At 42.1% G+C, this 17,373-nt stretch overlaps 1 protein-coding gene across 1 annotated transcript; it reads left to right on the plus strand.

Moving 5' to 3' along the window:
* Window positions 1-28: 28 nt before the first annotated feature.
* LOC106594952 (nuclear protein MDM1) lies at window positions 29-16,875 on the plus strand. Its single transcript, XM_045722400.1, has 6 exons — window positions 29-86; window positions 1,472-1,611; window positions 3,952-4,085; window positions 8,990-9,227; window positions 13,933-14,001; window positions 15,527-16,875. The coding sequence occupies exons 2-6, from the start codon at window positions 1,539-1,541 to the stop codon at window positions 15,634-15,636; spliced, it is 624 nt and encodes a 207-aa protein (XP_045578356.1). The 5' UTR covers window positions 29-86; window positions 1,472-1,538; the 3' UTR covers window positions 15,637-16,875.
* Window positions 16,876-17,373: the final 498 nt, after the last annotated feature.

Genomic DNA, 17,373 nt, shown 5'->3' on the forward strand with positions numbered 1-17,373 from the left:
AGACAGGGGCTGGGGTGGAACGGGGAGAAGGAAGAGGAGAAGAGAGAGGAAGAAGAGGAGAAAGAGAGAAAGGAGAGAAAGGATGAGTATGTGGTTGTTTCATTCCCTCTCCATTTCCTGTTGATTTATGCTTTTACTGAGTGGCTTTGAGTTGTATGTTACCTCCACTCTGTTGTTATCCATATTGGAGACGATCAGTTCTGTTACCTCCACTCTGTTGTTATCCATATTGGAGACGGTCAGTTCTGTTACCTCCACTCTGTTGTTATCCATTTGGAGACGGTCAGTTCTGTTACCTCCACTCTGTTGTTATCCATATTGGAGACGGTCAGTTCTGTTACCTCCACTCTGTTGTTATCCATATTGGAGACGATCAGTTCTGTTACCTCCACTCTGTTGTTATCCATATTGGAGACGGTCAGTTCTGTTACCTCCACTCTGTTGTTATCCATATTGGAGACGGTCAGTTCTGTTACCTCCACTCTGTTTTTATCCATATTGAGACGGTCAGTTCTGTTACCTCCACTCTGTTGTTATCCATATTGGAGACGGTCAGTTCTGTTACCTCCACTCTGTTGTTATCCATATTGAGACGGTCAGTTCTGTTACCTCCACACTGTTGTTATCCATATTGGAGACGGTCAGTTCTGTTACCTCCACTCTGTTTTTATCCATATTGGAGACGGTCAGTTCTGTTACCTCCACTCTGTTGTTATCCATATTGGAGACGGTCAGTTCTGTTACCTCCACTCTGTTGTTATCCATATTGGAGACGGTCAGTTCTGTTACCTCCACTCTGTTGTTATCCATATTGGAGACGGTCAGTTCTGTTACCTCCACTCTGTTGTTATCCATATTGGAGACGGTCAGTTCTGTTACCTCCACTCTGTTGTTATCCATATTGGAGACGGTCAGTTCTGTTACCTCCACTCTGTTGTTATCCATATTGGAGACGGTCAGTTCTGTTACCTCCACTCTGTTGTTATCCATATTGGAGACGATCAGTTCTGTTACCTCCACTCTGTTGTTATTCATATTGAGACGGTCAGTTCTGTTACCTCCACTCTGTTGTTATCCATATTGGAGACGGTCAGTTCTGTTACCTCCACTCTGTTGTTATCCATATTGGAGACGGTCAGTTCTGTTACCTCCACTCTGTTGTTATCCATATTGGAGACGGTCAGTTCTGTTACCTCCACTCTGTTGTTATCCATATTGGAGACGGTCAGTTCTGTTACCTCCACTCTGTTGTTATCCATATTGGAGACGATCATCATTTTGTTACTTATATCAGGAGCTACCATTTAGAGACCACACATTTTCGTTGCCTCACTGCCTGTTGATTCAACACACTGTCTGTCTGTCTGTCTGTCTGTCTGTCTGTCTGTCTGTCTGTCTGTCTGTCTGTCTGTCTGTCTGTCTGTCTGTCTGTCTGTCTGTCTGTCTGTCTGTCTGTCTGTCTGTGTTCTAGGCTGAGGGTGCTGGACCATCATTCGTCGTCTGTAGCAGGCTCCCACAGTTCCAGAGAGGGTGGCAGGATGCCCACACCCACACTGCAAAGGATCGCTACTGTTCAGAGAACTCACCACGACCTGACTACTCCAGCTACTGGTAACCTAGCGACGACCTGACTACTCCAGCCACTGGTAACCTAGCAACGACCTGACTACTCCAGCCACTGGTAACCTAGCAACGACCTGACTACTCCAGCCACTGGTAACCTAGCAACGACCTGACTACTCCAGCCACTGGTAACCTAGCAACGACCTGACTACTCCAGCCACTGGTAACCTAGCAACAACCTGACTACTCCAGCCACTGGTAACCTAGCAACGACCTGACTACTCCAGCCACTGGTAACCTAGCAACGACCTGACTACTCCAGCCACTGGTAACCTAGCAACGACCTGACTACTCCAGCCACTGGTAACCTAGCAAATATATTGTTGACATATTATTTTTTGTTTTTGTGACCAACTTTTTATTCCGTTTTTTTTTTTGAGAGAGAGAGGGGTTACTGGTACAAAAACAATCAAATAAATTATCCAGGGGCAGTGTGTGGTCCGGTCCAGTCTGGGTTTGTCTACAGGGACAGTGTGTGGTCCGGTCCAGTCTGGGTTTGTCTACAGGGGAAGTGTGTGGTCCGGTCCAGTCTGGGTTTGTCTACAGGGGCAGTATGTGGTCCGGTCCAGTCTGGGTTTGTCTCCAGGGGCAGTGTGTGGTCTGGTCCAGTCTGGGTTTGTCTCCAGGGGAAGTGTGTGGTCTGGTCCGGTCCAGTCTGGGTTTGTCTACAGGGGCAGTGTGTGGTCCGGTCCAGTCTGGGTTTGTCTACAGGGACAGTGTGTGGTCCGGTCCAGTCTGGGTTTGTCTACAGGGGAAGTGTGTGGTCCGGTCCAGTCTGGGTTTGTCTACAGGGGCAGTATGTGGTCCGGTCCAGTCTGGGTTTGTCTCCAGGGGCAGTGTGTGGTCTGGTCCAGTCTGGGTTTGTCTCCAGGGGAAGTGTGTGGTCTGGTCCGGTCCAGTCTGGGTTTGTATCCAGGGACAGTGTGTGGTCCGGTCCAGTCTGGGTTTGTCTCCAGGGACAGTGTGTGGTCCGGTCCAGTCTGGGTTTGTCTCCAGGGGCAGTGTGTGGTCCGGTCCAGTCTGGATTTGTCTACAGGGGCAGTGTGTGGTCCGGTCCAGTCTGGGTTTGTCTACAGGGACAGTGTGTGATCCGGTCCAGTCTGGGTTTGTCTACAGGGACAGTGTGTGGTCCGGTCCAGTCTGGGTTTGTCTACAGGGGCAGTGTGTGGTCCGGTCCAGTCTGGGTTTGTCTCCATGGGCAGTTTCACCATGACCATAAACTAGGTGATAGTGGAAACAAACCAACTAACTACTGTGTTGAGCCAGTTTCACCATGACCATAAACTAGGTGATAGTGGAAACAAACCAACTAACTACTGTGTTGAGCCAGTTTCACCATGACCATAAACTAGGTGATAGTGGAAACAAACCAACTAACTACTGTGTTGAGCCAGTTTCACCATGACCATAAACTAGGTGATAGTGGAAACAAACCAACTAACTACTGTGTTGAGCCAGTTTCACCATGACCATAAACTAGGTGATAGTGGAAACAAACCAACTAACTACTGTGTTGAGCCAGTTTCACCATGACCATAAACTAGGTGATAGTGGAAACAAACCAACTAACTACTGTGTTGAGCCAGTTTCACCATGACCATAAACTAGGTGATAGTGGAAACAAACCAACTAACTACTGTGTTGAGCCAGTTTCACCATGACCATAAACTAGGTGATAGTGAAACAAACCAACTAACTACTGTGTTGAGCCAGTTTCACCATGACCATAAACTAGGTGATAGTGGAAACAAACCAACTAACTACTGTGTTGAGCCAGTTTCACCATGACCATAAACTAGGTGATAGTGGAAACAAACCAACTAACTACTGTGTTGAGCCAGTTTCACCATGACCATAAACTAGGTGATAGTGGAAACAAACCAACTAACTACTGTGTTGAGCCAGTTTCACCATGACCATAAACTAGGTGATAGTGGAAACAAACCAACTAACTACTGTGTTGAGCCAGTTTCACCATGACCATAAACTAGGTGATAGTGGAAACAAACCGATGTCAGACGGATCATCTTCCCACATTAGCTTGCATCCAGCCTACACTTTTTCAGAAACTCTTTATCTTCACAGTTCAGTTATGGGTCACATCAATATAATACACTAAACTCACTATTTTCAACATTTTACACGACAATTGAATCATTTAGCAGACACTCATATCCAGAGCATCTCATAGACAGTACCATTCAGTTTAGTAGCAAAACAACCACAGCCAAGATCATGGTTCATTACTTCTGTTCTGTGTTGAATTGAAAAAGACTTTATTGATCCCCCAGAGGGTAAATGTGATAACCTTGTCTAATGTGTTGTCAGGAGGGGCTATCCTGGTGTCTCCTCCTAAGATGGAGGCTAATGGTTGGGTGAAGAGAAGTGAACCTCCGCTGGGTAAAAGCCGTTCCCCATTTAAACACCTCTCTCTGACCTCGCCACAACGAGCAGCCAGACAGGTAACATTCTACACCACTGGATATTAGGATAGTGGGTAGAGCTTTTCCTTGGTGAGAAGATACATCTTGTAGTATTTATAGGCAGGGTTACTGTAAAAACACCTTGTGATAACTGCTGTACTGATGTAAAAAACCCTTTACAAATCCATTTGATTGATTGATTGTATTTGCTAGTGGTTCGACTAAGATAAGAACATTGTCCCGGGCTAGTTGTACCTATGTCTTGTTAATACTATCTGTGTTATAGGTTCCTCTAGTCTTGTTAATACTGTCTGTGTTATAGGTTCCTGTAGTCTTGTTAATACTATCTGTGTTATAGGTTCCTCTAGTCTTGTTAATACTGTCTGTGTTATAGGTTCCTCTAGTCTTGTTAATACTATCTGTGTTATAGGTTCCTCTAGTCTTGTTAATGCTATCTGTGTTATAGGTTCCTCTAGTCTTGTTAATGCTGTCTGTGTTATAGGTTCCTCTAGTCTTGTTAATACTGTCTGTGTTATAGGTTCCTCTAGTCTTGTTAATACTGTCTGTGTTATAGGTTCCTCTAGTCTTGTTAATACTATCTGTGTTATAGGTTCCTCTAGTCTTGTTAATACTATCTGTGTTATAGGTTCCTCTAGTCTTGTTAATACTATCTGTGTTATAGGTTCCTCTAGTCTTGTTAATGCTGTCTGTGTTATAGGTTCCTCTAGTCTTGTTAATGCTGTCTGTGTTATAGGTTCCTCTAGTCTTGTTAATACTGTCTGTGTTATAGGTTCCTCTAGTCTTGTTAATACTGTCTGTGTTATAGGTTCCTCTAGTCTTGTTAATACTATCTGTGTTATAGGTTCCTCTAGTCTTGTTAATACTATCTGTGTTATAGGTTCCTCTAGTCTTGTTAATACTGTCTGTGTTATAGGTTCCTCTAGTCTTGTTAATACTATCTGTGTTATAGGTTCCTCTAGTCTTGTTAATACTATCTGTGTTATAGGTTCCTCTAGTCTTGTTAATACTATCTGTGTTATAGGTTCCTCTAGTCTTGTTAATACTATCTGTGTTATAGGTTCCTCTAGTCTTGTTAATACTATCTGTGTTATAGGTTCCTCTAGTCTTGTTAATACTATCTGTGTTATAGGTTCCTCTAGTCTTGTTAATACTGTCTGTGTTATAGGTTCCTCTAGTCTTGTTAATACTATCTGTGTTATAGGTTCCTCTAGTCTTGTTAATACTATCTGTGTTATAGGTTCCTCTAGTCTTGTTAATACTATCTGTGTTATAGGTTCCTCTAGTCTTGTTAATGCTGTCTGTGTTATAGGTTCCTCTAGTCTTGTTAATACTATCTGTGTTATAGGTTCCTCTAGTCTTGTTAATACTATCTGTGTTATAGGTTCCTCTAGTCTTGTTAATACTATCTGTGTTATAGGTTCCTCTAGTCTTGTTAATGCTGTCTGTGTTATAGGTTCCTCTAGTCTTGTTAATACTATCTGTGTTATAGGTTCCTCTAGTCTTGTTAATACTATCTGTGTTATAGGTTCCTCTAGTCTTGTTAATACTATCTGTGTTATAGGTTCCTCTAGTCTTGTTAATACTATCTGTGTTATAGGTTCCTCTAGTCTTGTTAATACTGTCTGTGTTATAGGTTCCTCTAGTCTTGTTAATACTATCTGTGTTATAGGTTCCTCTAGTCTTGTTAATACTATCTGTGTTATAGGTTCCTCTAGTCTTGTTAATACTATCTGTGTTATAGGTTCCTCTAGTCTTGTTAATGCTGTCTGTGTTATAGGTTCCTCTAGTCTTGTTAATACTATCTGTGTTATAGGTTCCTCTAGTCTTGTTAATACTGTCTGTGTTATAGGTTCCTCTAGTCTTGTTAATACTGTCTGTGTTATAGGTTCCTCTAGTCTTGTTAATACTATCTGTGTTATAGGTTCCTCTAGTCTTGTTAATACTGTCTGTGTTATAGGTTCCTCTAGTCTTGTTAATACTATCTGTGTTATAGGTTCCTCTAGTCTTGTTAATGCTGTCTGTGTTATAGGTTCCTCTAGTCTTGTTAATACTATCTGTGTTATAGGTTCCTCTAGTCTTGTTAATGCTATCTGTGTTATAGGTTCCTCTAGTCTTGTTAATACTATCTGTGTTATAGGTTCCTCTAGTCTTGTTAATACTATCTGTGTTATAGGTTCCTCTAGTCTTGTTAATACTGTCTGTGTTATAGGTTCCTCTAGTCTTGTTAATACTATCTGTGTTATAGGTTCCTCTAGTCTTGTTAATACTGTCTGTGTTATAGGTTCCTCTAGTCTTGTTAATACTATCTGTGTTATAGGTTCCTCTAGTCTTGTTAATACTATCTGTGTTATAGGTTCCTCTAGTCTTGTTAATACTATCTGTGTTATAGGTTCCTCTAGTCTTGTTAATACTATCTGTGTTATAGGTTCCTCTAGTCTTGTTAATACTATCTGTGTTATAGGTTCCTCTAGTCTTGTTAATACTATCTGTGTTATAGGTTCCTCTAGTCTTGTTAATACTGTCTGTGTTATAGGTTCCTCTAGTCTTGTTAATACTATCTGTGTTATAGGTTCCTCTAGTCTTGTTAATACTATCTGTGTTATAGGTTCCTCTAGTCTTGTTAATACTATCTGTGTTATAGGTTCCTCTAGTCTTGTTAATACTATCTGTGTTATAGGTTCCTCTAGTCTTGTTAATACTGTCTGTGTTATAGGTTCCTCTAGTCTTGTTAATACTATCTGTGTTATAGGTTCCTCTAGTCTTGTTAATACTATCTGTGTTATAGGTTCCTCTAGTCTTGTTAATACTGTCTGTGTTATAGGTTCCTCTAGTCTTGTTAATACTATCTGTGTTATAGGTTCCTCTAGTCTTGTTAATACTATCTGTGTTATAGGTTCCTCTAGTCTTGTTAATACTATCTGTGTTATAGGTTCCTCTAGTCTTGTTAATACTGTCTGTGTTATAGGTTCCTCTAGTCTTGTTAATACTATCTGTGTTATAGGTTCCTCTAGTCTTGTTAATACTATCTGTGTTATAGGTTCCTCTAGTCTTGTTAATACTATCTGTGTTATAGGTTCCTCTAGTCTTGTTAATACTATCTGTGTTATAGGTTCCTCTAGTCTTGTTAATACTGTCTGTGTTATAGGTTCCTCTAGTCTTGTTAATACTGTCTGTGTTATAGGTTCCTCTAGTCTTGTTAATGCTGTCTGTGTTATAGGTTCCTCTAGTCTTGTTAATACTATCTGTGTTATAGGTTCCTCTAGTCTTGTTAATACTATCTGTGTTATAGGTTCCTCTAGTCTTGTTAATACTGTCTGTGTTATAGGTTCCTCTAGTCTTGTTAATACTATCTGTGTTATAGGTTCCTCTAGTCTTGTTAATACTGTCTGTGTTATAGGTTCCTCTAGTCTTGTTAATACTATCTGTGTTATAGGTTCCTCTAGTCTTGTTAATACTGTCTGTGTTATAGGTTCCTCTAGTCTTGTTAATACTATCTGTGTTATAGGTTCCTCTAGTCTTGTTAATACTATCTGTGTTATAGGTTCCTGTAGTCTTGTTAATACTGTCTGTGTTATAGGTTCCTCTAGTCTTGTTAATACTATCTGTGTTATAGGTTCCTCTAGTCTTGTTAATACTGTCTGTGTTATAGGTTCCTCTAGTCTTGTTAATACTATCTGTGTTATAGGTTCCTCTAGTCTTGTTAATACTATCTGTGTTATAGGTTCCTCTAGTCTTGTTAATACTATCTGTGTTATAGGTTCCTGTAGTCTTGTTAATACTATCTGTGTTATAGGTTCCTCTAGTCTTGTTAATACTGTCTGTGTTATAGGTTCCTCTAGTCTTGTTAATACTATCTGTGTTATAGGTTCCTGTAGTCTTGTTAATACTATCTGTGTTATAGGTTCCTCTAGTCTTGTTAATACTATCTGTGTTATAGGTTCCTCTAGTCTTGTTAATACTGTCTGTGTTATAGGTTCCTCTAGTCTTGTTAATACTATCTGTGTTATAGGTTCCTCTAGTCTTGTTAATACTGTCTGTGTTATAGGTTCCTCTAGTCTTGTTAATACTGTCTGTGTTATAGGTTCCTGTAGTCTTGTTAATACTGTCTGTGTTATAGGTTCCTCTAGTCTTGTTAATACTGTCTGTGTTATAGGTTCCTGTAGTCTTGTTAATACTGTCTGTGTTATAGGTTCCTCTAGTCTTGTTAATACTGTCTGTGTTATAGGTTCCTCTAGTCTTGTTAGTACTATCTGTGTTATAGGTTCCTGTAGTCTTGTTAATACTGTCTGTGTTATAGGTTCCTCTAGTCTTGTTAATGCTGTCTGTGTTATAGGTTCCTGTAGTCTTGTTAATACTGTCTGTGTTATAGGTTCCTCTAGTCTTGTTAATACTATCTGTGTTATAGGTTCCTGTAGTCTTGTTAATACTGTCTGTGTTATAGGTTCCTCTAGTCTTGTTAGTGCTGTCTGTGTTATAGGTTCCTCTAGTCTTGTTAATACTATCTGTGTTATAGGTTCCTCTAGTCTTGTTAATACTGTCTGTGTTATAGGTTCCTCTAGTCTTGTTAATACTATCTGTGTTATAGGTTCCTCTAGTCTTGTTAATACTGTCTGTGTTATAGGTTCCTGTAGTCTTGTTAATACTATCTGTGTTATAGGTTCCTCTAGTCTTGTTAATACTGTCTGTGTTATAGGTTCCTCTAGTCTTGTTAATGCTGTCTGTGTTATAGGTTCCTCTAGTCTTGTTAATACTATCTGTGTTATAGGTTCCTCTAGTCTTGTTAATACTGTCTGTGTTATAGGTTCCTCTAGTCTTGTTAATACTGTCTGTGTTATAGGTTCCTCTAGTCTTGTTAATACTGTCTGTGTTATAGGTTCCTCTAGTCTTGTTAGTTAGTGAATCTGATGTTGTGTCTCGATCAGAATGAGGAGCGGAACCAGCCCCGGTCCTCTCCAGCAGCAGGGGTGACCACTGTGGACCCCCTCCCCCTGAGAGAGGACTCCTGGTCTGGGGAGACCTCTCCAGAGAACCCCCCTGATCCTCCACCGGAGGCCAAACCCTCCCGTAAACGCACCACCAGCGGACGACCCAACGCCGCCGTCCCTCCACCTGTTAACCGCATCCAGGGGACGCTCAGAGACCCAGAGTTCCAACACAACGGTACCGGTCCTGGTACCTACTGGTACCTACTGTAGTAGTGTGATACTATCTGTCATAATGGTAACTGTCCTGGTACCTACTGGTACCTACTGTAGTAGTGTGATACTATCTGTCATAATGGTAACTGTCCTGGTACCTACTGTAGTAGTGTGATACTATCTGTCATAATGGTAACTGTCCTGGTACCTACTGGTACCTACTGTAGTAGTGTGATACTATCTGTCATAATGGTAACTGTCCTGGTACCTACTGTAGTAGTGTGATACTATCTGTCATAATGGTAACTGTCCTGGTACCTACTGGTACCTACTGTAGTAGTGTGATACTATCTGTCATAATGGTAACTGTCCTGGTACCTACTGGTACCTACTGTAGTAGTGTGATACTATCTGTCATAATGGTAACTGTCCTGGTACCTACTGTAGTAGTGTGATACTATCTGTCATAATGGTAACTGTCCTGGTACCTACTGGTACCTACTGTAGTAGTGTGATACTATCTGTCATAATGGTAACTGTCCTGGTACCTACTGGTACCTACTGTAGTAGTGTGATACTATCTGTCATAATGGTAACTGTCCTGGTACCTACTGGTACCTACTGTAGTAGTGTGATACTATCTGTCATAATGGTAACTGTCCTGGTACCTACTGGTACCTACTGTAGTAGTGTGATACTATCTGTCATAATGGTAACGGTCCTGGTACCTACGTAGTAGTGTGATACTATCTGTCATAATGGTAACTGTCCTGGTACCTACTGGTACCTACTGTAGTAGTGTGATACTATCTGTCATAATGGTAACTGTCCTGGTACCTACTGTAGTAGTGTGATACTATCTGTCATAATGGTAACTGTCCTGGTACCTACTGGTACCTACTGTAGTAGTGTGATACTATCTGTCATAATGGTAACTGTCCTGGTACCTACTGGTACCTACTGTAGTAGTGTGATACTATCTGTCATAATGGTAACTGTCCTGGTACCTACTGGTACCTACTGTAGTAGTGTGATACTATCTGTCATAATGGTAACTGTCCTGGTACCTACTGGTACCTACTGTAGTAGTGTGATACTATCTGTCATAATGGTAACTGTCCTGGTACCTACTGTAGTAGTGTGATACTATCTGTCATAATGGTAACTGTCCTGGTACCTACTGGTACCTACTGTAGTAGTGTGATACTATCTGTCATAATGGTAACTGTCCTGGTACCTACTGGTACCTACTGTAGTAGTGTGATACTATCTGTCATAATGGTAACTGTCCTGGTACCTACTGGTACCTACTGTAGTAGTGTGATACTATCTGTCATAATGGTAACTGTCCTGGTACCTACTGGTACCTACTGTAGTAGTGTGATACTATCTGTCATAATGGTAACTGTCCTGGTACCTACTGTAGTAGTGTGATACTATCTGTCATAATGGTAACTGTCCTGGTACCTACTGGTACCTACTGTAGTAGTGTGATACTATCTGTCATAATGGTAACTGTCCTGGTACCTACTGGTACCTACTGTAGTAGTGTGATACTATCTGTCATAATGGTAACTGTCCTGGTACCTACTGGTACCTACTGTAGTAGTGTGATACTATCTGTCATAATGGTAACTGTCCTGGTACCTACTGGTACCTACTGTAGTAGTGTGATACTATCTGTCATAATGGTAACTGTCCTGGTACCTACTGTAGTAGTGTGATACTATCTGTCATAATGGTAACTGTCCTGGTACCTACTGGTACCTACTGTAGTAGTGTGATACTATCTGTCATAATGGTAACTGTCCTGGTACCTACTGGTACCTACTGTAGTAGTGTGATACTATCTGTCATAATGGTAACTGTCCTGGTACCTACTGGTACCTACTGTAGTAGTGTGATACTATCTGTCATAATGGTAACTGTCCTGGTACCTACTGTCTTAGTAGTGTGATACTATCTGTCATAATGGTAACTGTCCTGGTACCTACTGGTACCTCTGTAGTAGTGTGATACTATCTGTCATAATGGTAACTGTCCTGGTACCTACTGGTACCTACTGTAGTAGTGTGATACTATCTGTCATAATGGTAACTGTCCTGGTACCTACTGTAGTAGTGTGATACTATCTGTCATAATGGTAACTGTCCTGGTACCTACTGGTACCTACTGTAGTAGTGTGATACTATCTGTCATAATGGTAACTGTCCTGGTACCTACTGGTACCTACTGTAGTAGTGTGATACTATCTGTCATAATGGTAACTGTCCTGGTACGTACTGTAGTAGTGTGATACTATCTGTCATAATGGTAACTGTCCTGGTACCTACTGGTACCTACTGTAGTAGTGTGATACTATCTGTCATAATGGTAACTGTCCTGGTACCTACTGGTACCTACTGTAGTAGTGTGATACTATCTGTCATAATGGTAACTGTCCTGGTACCTACTGTAGTAGTGTGATACTATCTGTCATAATGGTAACTGTCCTGGTACCTACTGGTACCTACTGTAGTAGTGTGATACTATCTGTCATAATGGTAACTGTCCTGGTACCTACTGTAGTAGTGTGATACTATCTGTCATAATGGTAACTGTCCTGGTACCTACTGTAGTAGTGTGATACTATCTGTCATAATGGTAACTGTCCTGGTACCTACTGGTACCTACTGTAGTAGTGTGATACTATCTGTCATAATGGTAACTGTCCTGGTACCTACTGGTACCTACTGTAGTAGTGTGATACTATCTGTCATAATGGTAACTGTCCTGGTACCTACTGTAGTAGTGTGATACTATCTGTCTACAAACAGCGTCAGCAGTTGAACTGAAAATATACATTTCCTTGGTTTTTGACTGATCAAACCACTTTTACATTACTGGCATTTGGGATGCTGTATCTGCAACTTTAGTTCAAACTGTGTAACGTTGTCCCATCACATCATCATCCTATAGTTATGGGCCAATCAAAACACTGCGTTGCCTCATCAAAGACAGTTTAGGAGACTTAAATGATCATATAAATGTGACAACGAGCGTAATTTACTGTTAATGGGAGGTGTGTGTGTCAGGTTTCCGTCATCTCTACAGTATATAGGTCAGTCTGTTTGACTGAGTCCCTGTGGGGTGGGGTCTCTCTCTCTCTCTCTCTCTCTCTCTACTGCTGAGACATCTTTACAGTTTGTGGCTTTTCTCAGCATATTCTACTGTTGCATGACAAAACCTGGTCCCAGATCTGTTTGTACTGTCCTGTCAAGTTGTCACTTCCAGGGTAGGTTATGTAAGTAGCATATACCCAGATCTGTTGCTGTCTCACCAACAGATCTGCCACCAGGCTACCTGTTGAATAGCATAACCTGGACGTGAGCAGGAAACAGAGTTGTAGTCCGCTCCTCATTCCTTCCCGCCAGCCCAGATATTGTCTAGGGTTGTAGTTCCTAGCTGCTTCTTTCTCCTCAGGACAAAAGATACAGAAGTCGATGCCAGAGTATCACAACTGGGGGAATTCCCATTCTCTCTCCCAGAGTCCTTCACCTCTTTCTCTTCCTCACGTCTCCCTCCATTCCCGACTCCACTCCAGAACCCCCCCTTCCACACCCCCATTTAGTTTATTTTCAGAATAATAGGCCTACACCTGAGGTAGAAACACCTGGGGTAGAAACACCTGGGGTGGAAACACCTGAGGTAGAAACACCTGGGGTAGAAACACCTGGGGTAGAAACACCCGGGGTAGAAACACCTGAGATAGAAACACCAGGGGTAGAAACACCAGGGGTTAGAAACACCTGAGATAGAAACACCAGGGGTAGAAACACCTGAGGTAGAAACACCTGAGGTAGAACACCAGGGGTAGAAACACCTGAGGTAGAAACACCTGAGGTAGAAACACCTGAGGTAGAAACACCTGAGGTAGAAACACCTGAGGTAGAAACACCAGGGGTAGAAACACCTGAGGTAGAAACACCTGAGGTAGAAACACCAGGGGTAGAAACACCTGAGGTAGAAACACCCGAGGTAGAAACACCCGGGGTAGAAACACCCGGGGTAGAAACACCTGGGGTTGAAACACCTGAGGTAGAAACACCTGAGGTAGAAACACCAGGGGTAGAAACACCTGAGGTAGAAACACCTGAGGTAGAAACACCAGGGGTAGAAACACCTGAGGTAGAAACACCAGGGGTAGAAACACCTGAGATAGAAACACCAGGGGTAGAAACACCAGGGGTTAGAAACACCTGAGGTAGAAACACCAGGGGTAAGAAACACCTGGGGTAAGAAACACCTGGGGTAAGAAACACCCTGGGGTAGAAACACCTGGGGTAGAAACACCTGAGGTAGAAACACCTGGGGTAGAAACACCTGGGTGTAGAAACACCTGAGGTAGAAACACCTGGGGTAAGACACACCAGGGGTAAGAAACACCAGGGGTAGGAACACCTGAGGTAGAAACACCTGGGGTAAGAAACACCTGGAGGTAGAAACACCTGGGGTAAGAAACACCTGGGGTAGAAACACCTGGGGTTAGAAACACCTGGAGTAAGAAACACCTGAGATAGAAACTACTATGGAGTTGATTGGAAGACAACAGACTATAACTGCAGCAGTATTGTGCATCATGTGTAATAACATGGAACGCTAAAATGTACTGTTATCTAGGCATTTACACGTAACCCCTAAACAACAACAACTAACAGAACAGGTGTCCATTGTCTTCTCTACTCCAGGTAATTTAGGCCTGAGGACGTCTGAGCTGCTGCTGTGTCCTGGTGGTGGCTGTGGAACTGATGATGAAGGTAATGTAACAGCAACAAGCTTCTTCACATTAGTCTGATGAGGAAGGTAATGTAGCAGCAACAAGCTTCTTCACATTAGTCTGATGATGAAGGTAATGTAGCAGCAACAAGCTTCTTCACATTAGTCTGATGATGAAGGTAATGTAGCAGCAACAAGCTTCTTCAAATTAGTCTGATGATGAAGGTAATGTAACAGCAACAAGCTTCTTCACATTAGTCTGATGATGAAGGTAATGTAACAGCAACAAGCTTCTTCACATTAGTCTGATGAGGAAGGTAATGTAGCAGCAACAAGCTTCTTCACATTAGTCTGATGATGAAGGTAATGTAACAGCAACAAGCTTCTTCACATTAGTCTGATGAGGAAGGTAATGTAGCAGCAACAAGCTTCTTCACATTAGTCTGATGATGAAGGTAATGTAACAGCAACAAGCTTCTTCACATTAGTCTGATGAGGAAGGTAATGTAACAGCAACAAGCTTCTTCACATTAGTCTGATGATGAAGGTAATGTAGCAGCAACAAGCTTCTTCACATTAGTCTGATGATGAAGGTAATGTAGCAGCAACAAGCTACTTCACATTAGTCTGATGATGAAGGTAATGTAACAGCAACAAGCTTCTTCACATTAGTCTGATGAGGAAGGTAATGTAACAGCAACAAGCTTCTTCAAATTAGTCTGATGATGAAGGTAATGTAACAGCAACAAGCTTCTTCACATTAGTCTGATGATGAAGGTAATGTAACAGCAACAAGCTTCTTCACATTAGTCTGATGAGGAAGGTAATGTAGCAGCAACAAGCTTCTTCACATTAGTCTGATGATGAAGGTAATGTAACAGCAACAAGCTTCTTCACATTAGTCTGATGAGGAAGGTAATGTAACAGCAACAAGCTTCTTCACATTAGTCTGATGATGAAGGTAATGTAGCAAGAACAAGCTTCTTCACATTAGTCTGATAATATGTACATTTTCTGGTTCATTAAGAAACCTAAACTTAGATATGTGTTTTTGGTTGTTGAATCAATTAGACATGCCCATTTCAGGCTTAGAAATATATATTTTATTTTGTTATCTGGCTAACTCCTTCATCCTGTTTTGTAGTATACCCCTCTGGTGTCCTGGACTTCTGGATAAGTTAAAGCTCAGTTTATCACAAGTAGACTAACTAGACTGATGTTGGTCTTCAGTGTTAAAGTCAGGCTTAGGGGTAATTTCAGTGTTAAAGTCAGGCTTAGGGGTAATTTCAGTGTTAAAGACAGGCTTAGGGGTCATTTCAGTGTTAAAGGCAGGCTTAGGGGTCATTTCAGTGTTAAAGGAAGTCTTGGGGGTAATTTCAGTGTTAAAGTCTTGATACAAGGGAAGTGACACCCCCTCTTACACGAAATAAAATGAGACATTTGCTTCAATATCTCCATGACATAAAACATAAAGGATAGCTGAGGTTGGAAATCTTTGGGAGTCAGCTGATCACTCTGTCCCTGACCTGACTAACCTCTGACCCTTGACCCTTGGTGACCCTCCAGATGACAGGATGTCCCAGATCTCATCCAGGTCAGCAGCGTCCTGCTCCATGGCCTCCCAGGTCCTGGACCGAGCCCAGAGGAGGAAGGACCACTTCTGGGGGAAGAGATAACAGGACGCGCTGACCCCCCTCACAATACATCCCAAATGGCACCCTATTCCCTATGTAGTGCACTACTGTTAAGAGGAGGAAGGATAACTTTTGGGGGAAGAGAACACCACTGACACACACTATGTCCTAAACCGGTAAAATGGTCAAATAAAAAATATATAGTGTACTGCTCTAGCGGATAGGTGTGATGACAGCACACTACACTGGACCACACTGTCCTCCCCCTAATAGTACCCTATTCTGTATGTAGTGCACTACCTTGGGCCAGACCCTTGAGAGGAATATATTGGGGACAGGGTGTGATGTCAACAGTGACATTAGCTTCACAGCCTATAGCCCAACCACTGCAGATAGGAAGACAATCAATTGTTATGGGTTTATGTGACCAGTGTCCAGACTACTAGGGTGAATCTGGGTTTATGTGACCAGTGTCCAGACTACTAGGGTGAATCTGGGTTTATGTGACCAGTGTCCAGACTACTAGGGTGAATCTGGGTTTATGTGACTAGTGTCCAGACTACTAGACTCAATCTGGGTTTATATGACCAGTGTCCAGACTACTAGGGTGAATCTGGGTTTATGTGACCAGTGTCCAGACTACTAGGGTGAATCTGGGTTTATGTGACTAGTGTCCAGACTACTAGGCTCAATCTGGGTTTATGTGACCAGTGTCCAGACTACTAGGGTGAATCTGGGTTTATGTGACCAGTGTCCAGACTACTAGGGTGAATCTGGGTTTATGTGACCTGTGTCCAGACTACTAGGGTGAATCTGGGTTTATGTGACCTGTGTCCAGACTACTAGACTCAATCTGGGTTTATATGACCAGTGTCCAGACTACTAGGGTGAATCTGGGTTTATGTGACCTGTGTCCAGACTACTAGGGTGAATCTGGGTTTATGTGACCTGTGTCCAGACTACTAGACTCAATCTGGGTTTATATGACCAGTGTCCAGACTACTAGGGTGAATCTGGGTTTATGTGACCAGTGTCCAGACTACTAGACTCAATCTGGGTTTATATGACCAGTGTCCAGACTACTAGGGTGAATCTGAGTTTATATGACCAGAGTGTCTAGGCTGAATCTGGGTTTATATATCCAGAGTGTCTAGGCTGAATCTGGGTTTATATATCCAGAGTGTCTAGGCTGAATCTGGGTTTATATATCCAGAGTGTCTAGGCTGAATCTGGGTTTATATATCCAGAGTGTCTAGGCTGGGTCTGGGTTTATATATCCAGAGTGTCTAGGCTGGATCTGGGTTTATATATCCAGAGTGTCTAGTCTGAATCTGGGTTTATATATCCAGAGTGTCTAGTCTGGGTTTATATATCCAGAGTGTCTAGGCTGGGTCTGGGTTTATATATCCAGAGTGTCTAGGCTGGATCTGGGTTTATATATCCAGAGTGTCTAGGCTGGGTCTGGGTTTATATATCCAGAGTGTCTAGGCTGGGTCTGGGTTTATATATCCAGAGTGTCTAGGCTGGGTTTATATATCCAGAGTGTCTAGGCTGGGTCTGGGTTTATATATCCAGAGTGTCTAGGCTGGGTCTGGGTTTATATATCCAGAGTGTCTAGGCTGGGTTTATATATCCAGAGTGTCTAGGCTGGGTCTGGGTTTATATATCCAGAGTGTCTAGGCTGGGTCTGGGTTTATATATCCAGAGTGTCTAGGCTGGATCTGGGTTTATATATCCAGAGTGTCTAGGCTGGGTCTGGGTTTATATATCCAGAGTGTC

The sequence above is a fragment of the Salmo salar genome, chromosome ssa07 (assembly GCF_905237065.1).
Source record: "Salmo salar chromosome ssa07, Ssal_v3.1, whole genome shotgun sequence".
Classification (NCBI taxonomy): Eukaryota; Metazoa; Chordata; class Actinopteri; order Salmoniformes; family Salmonidae; genus Salmo; species Salmo salar.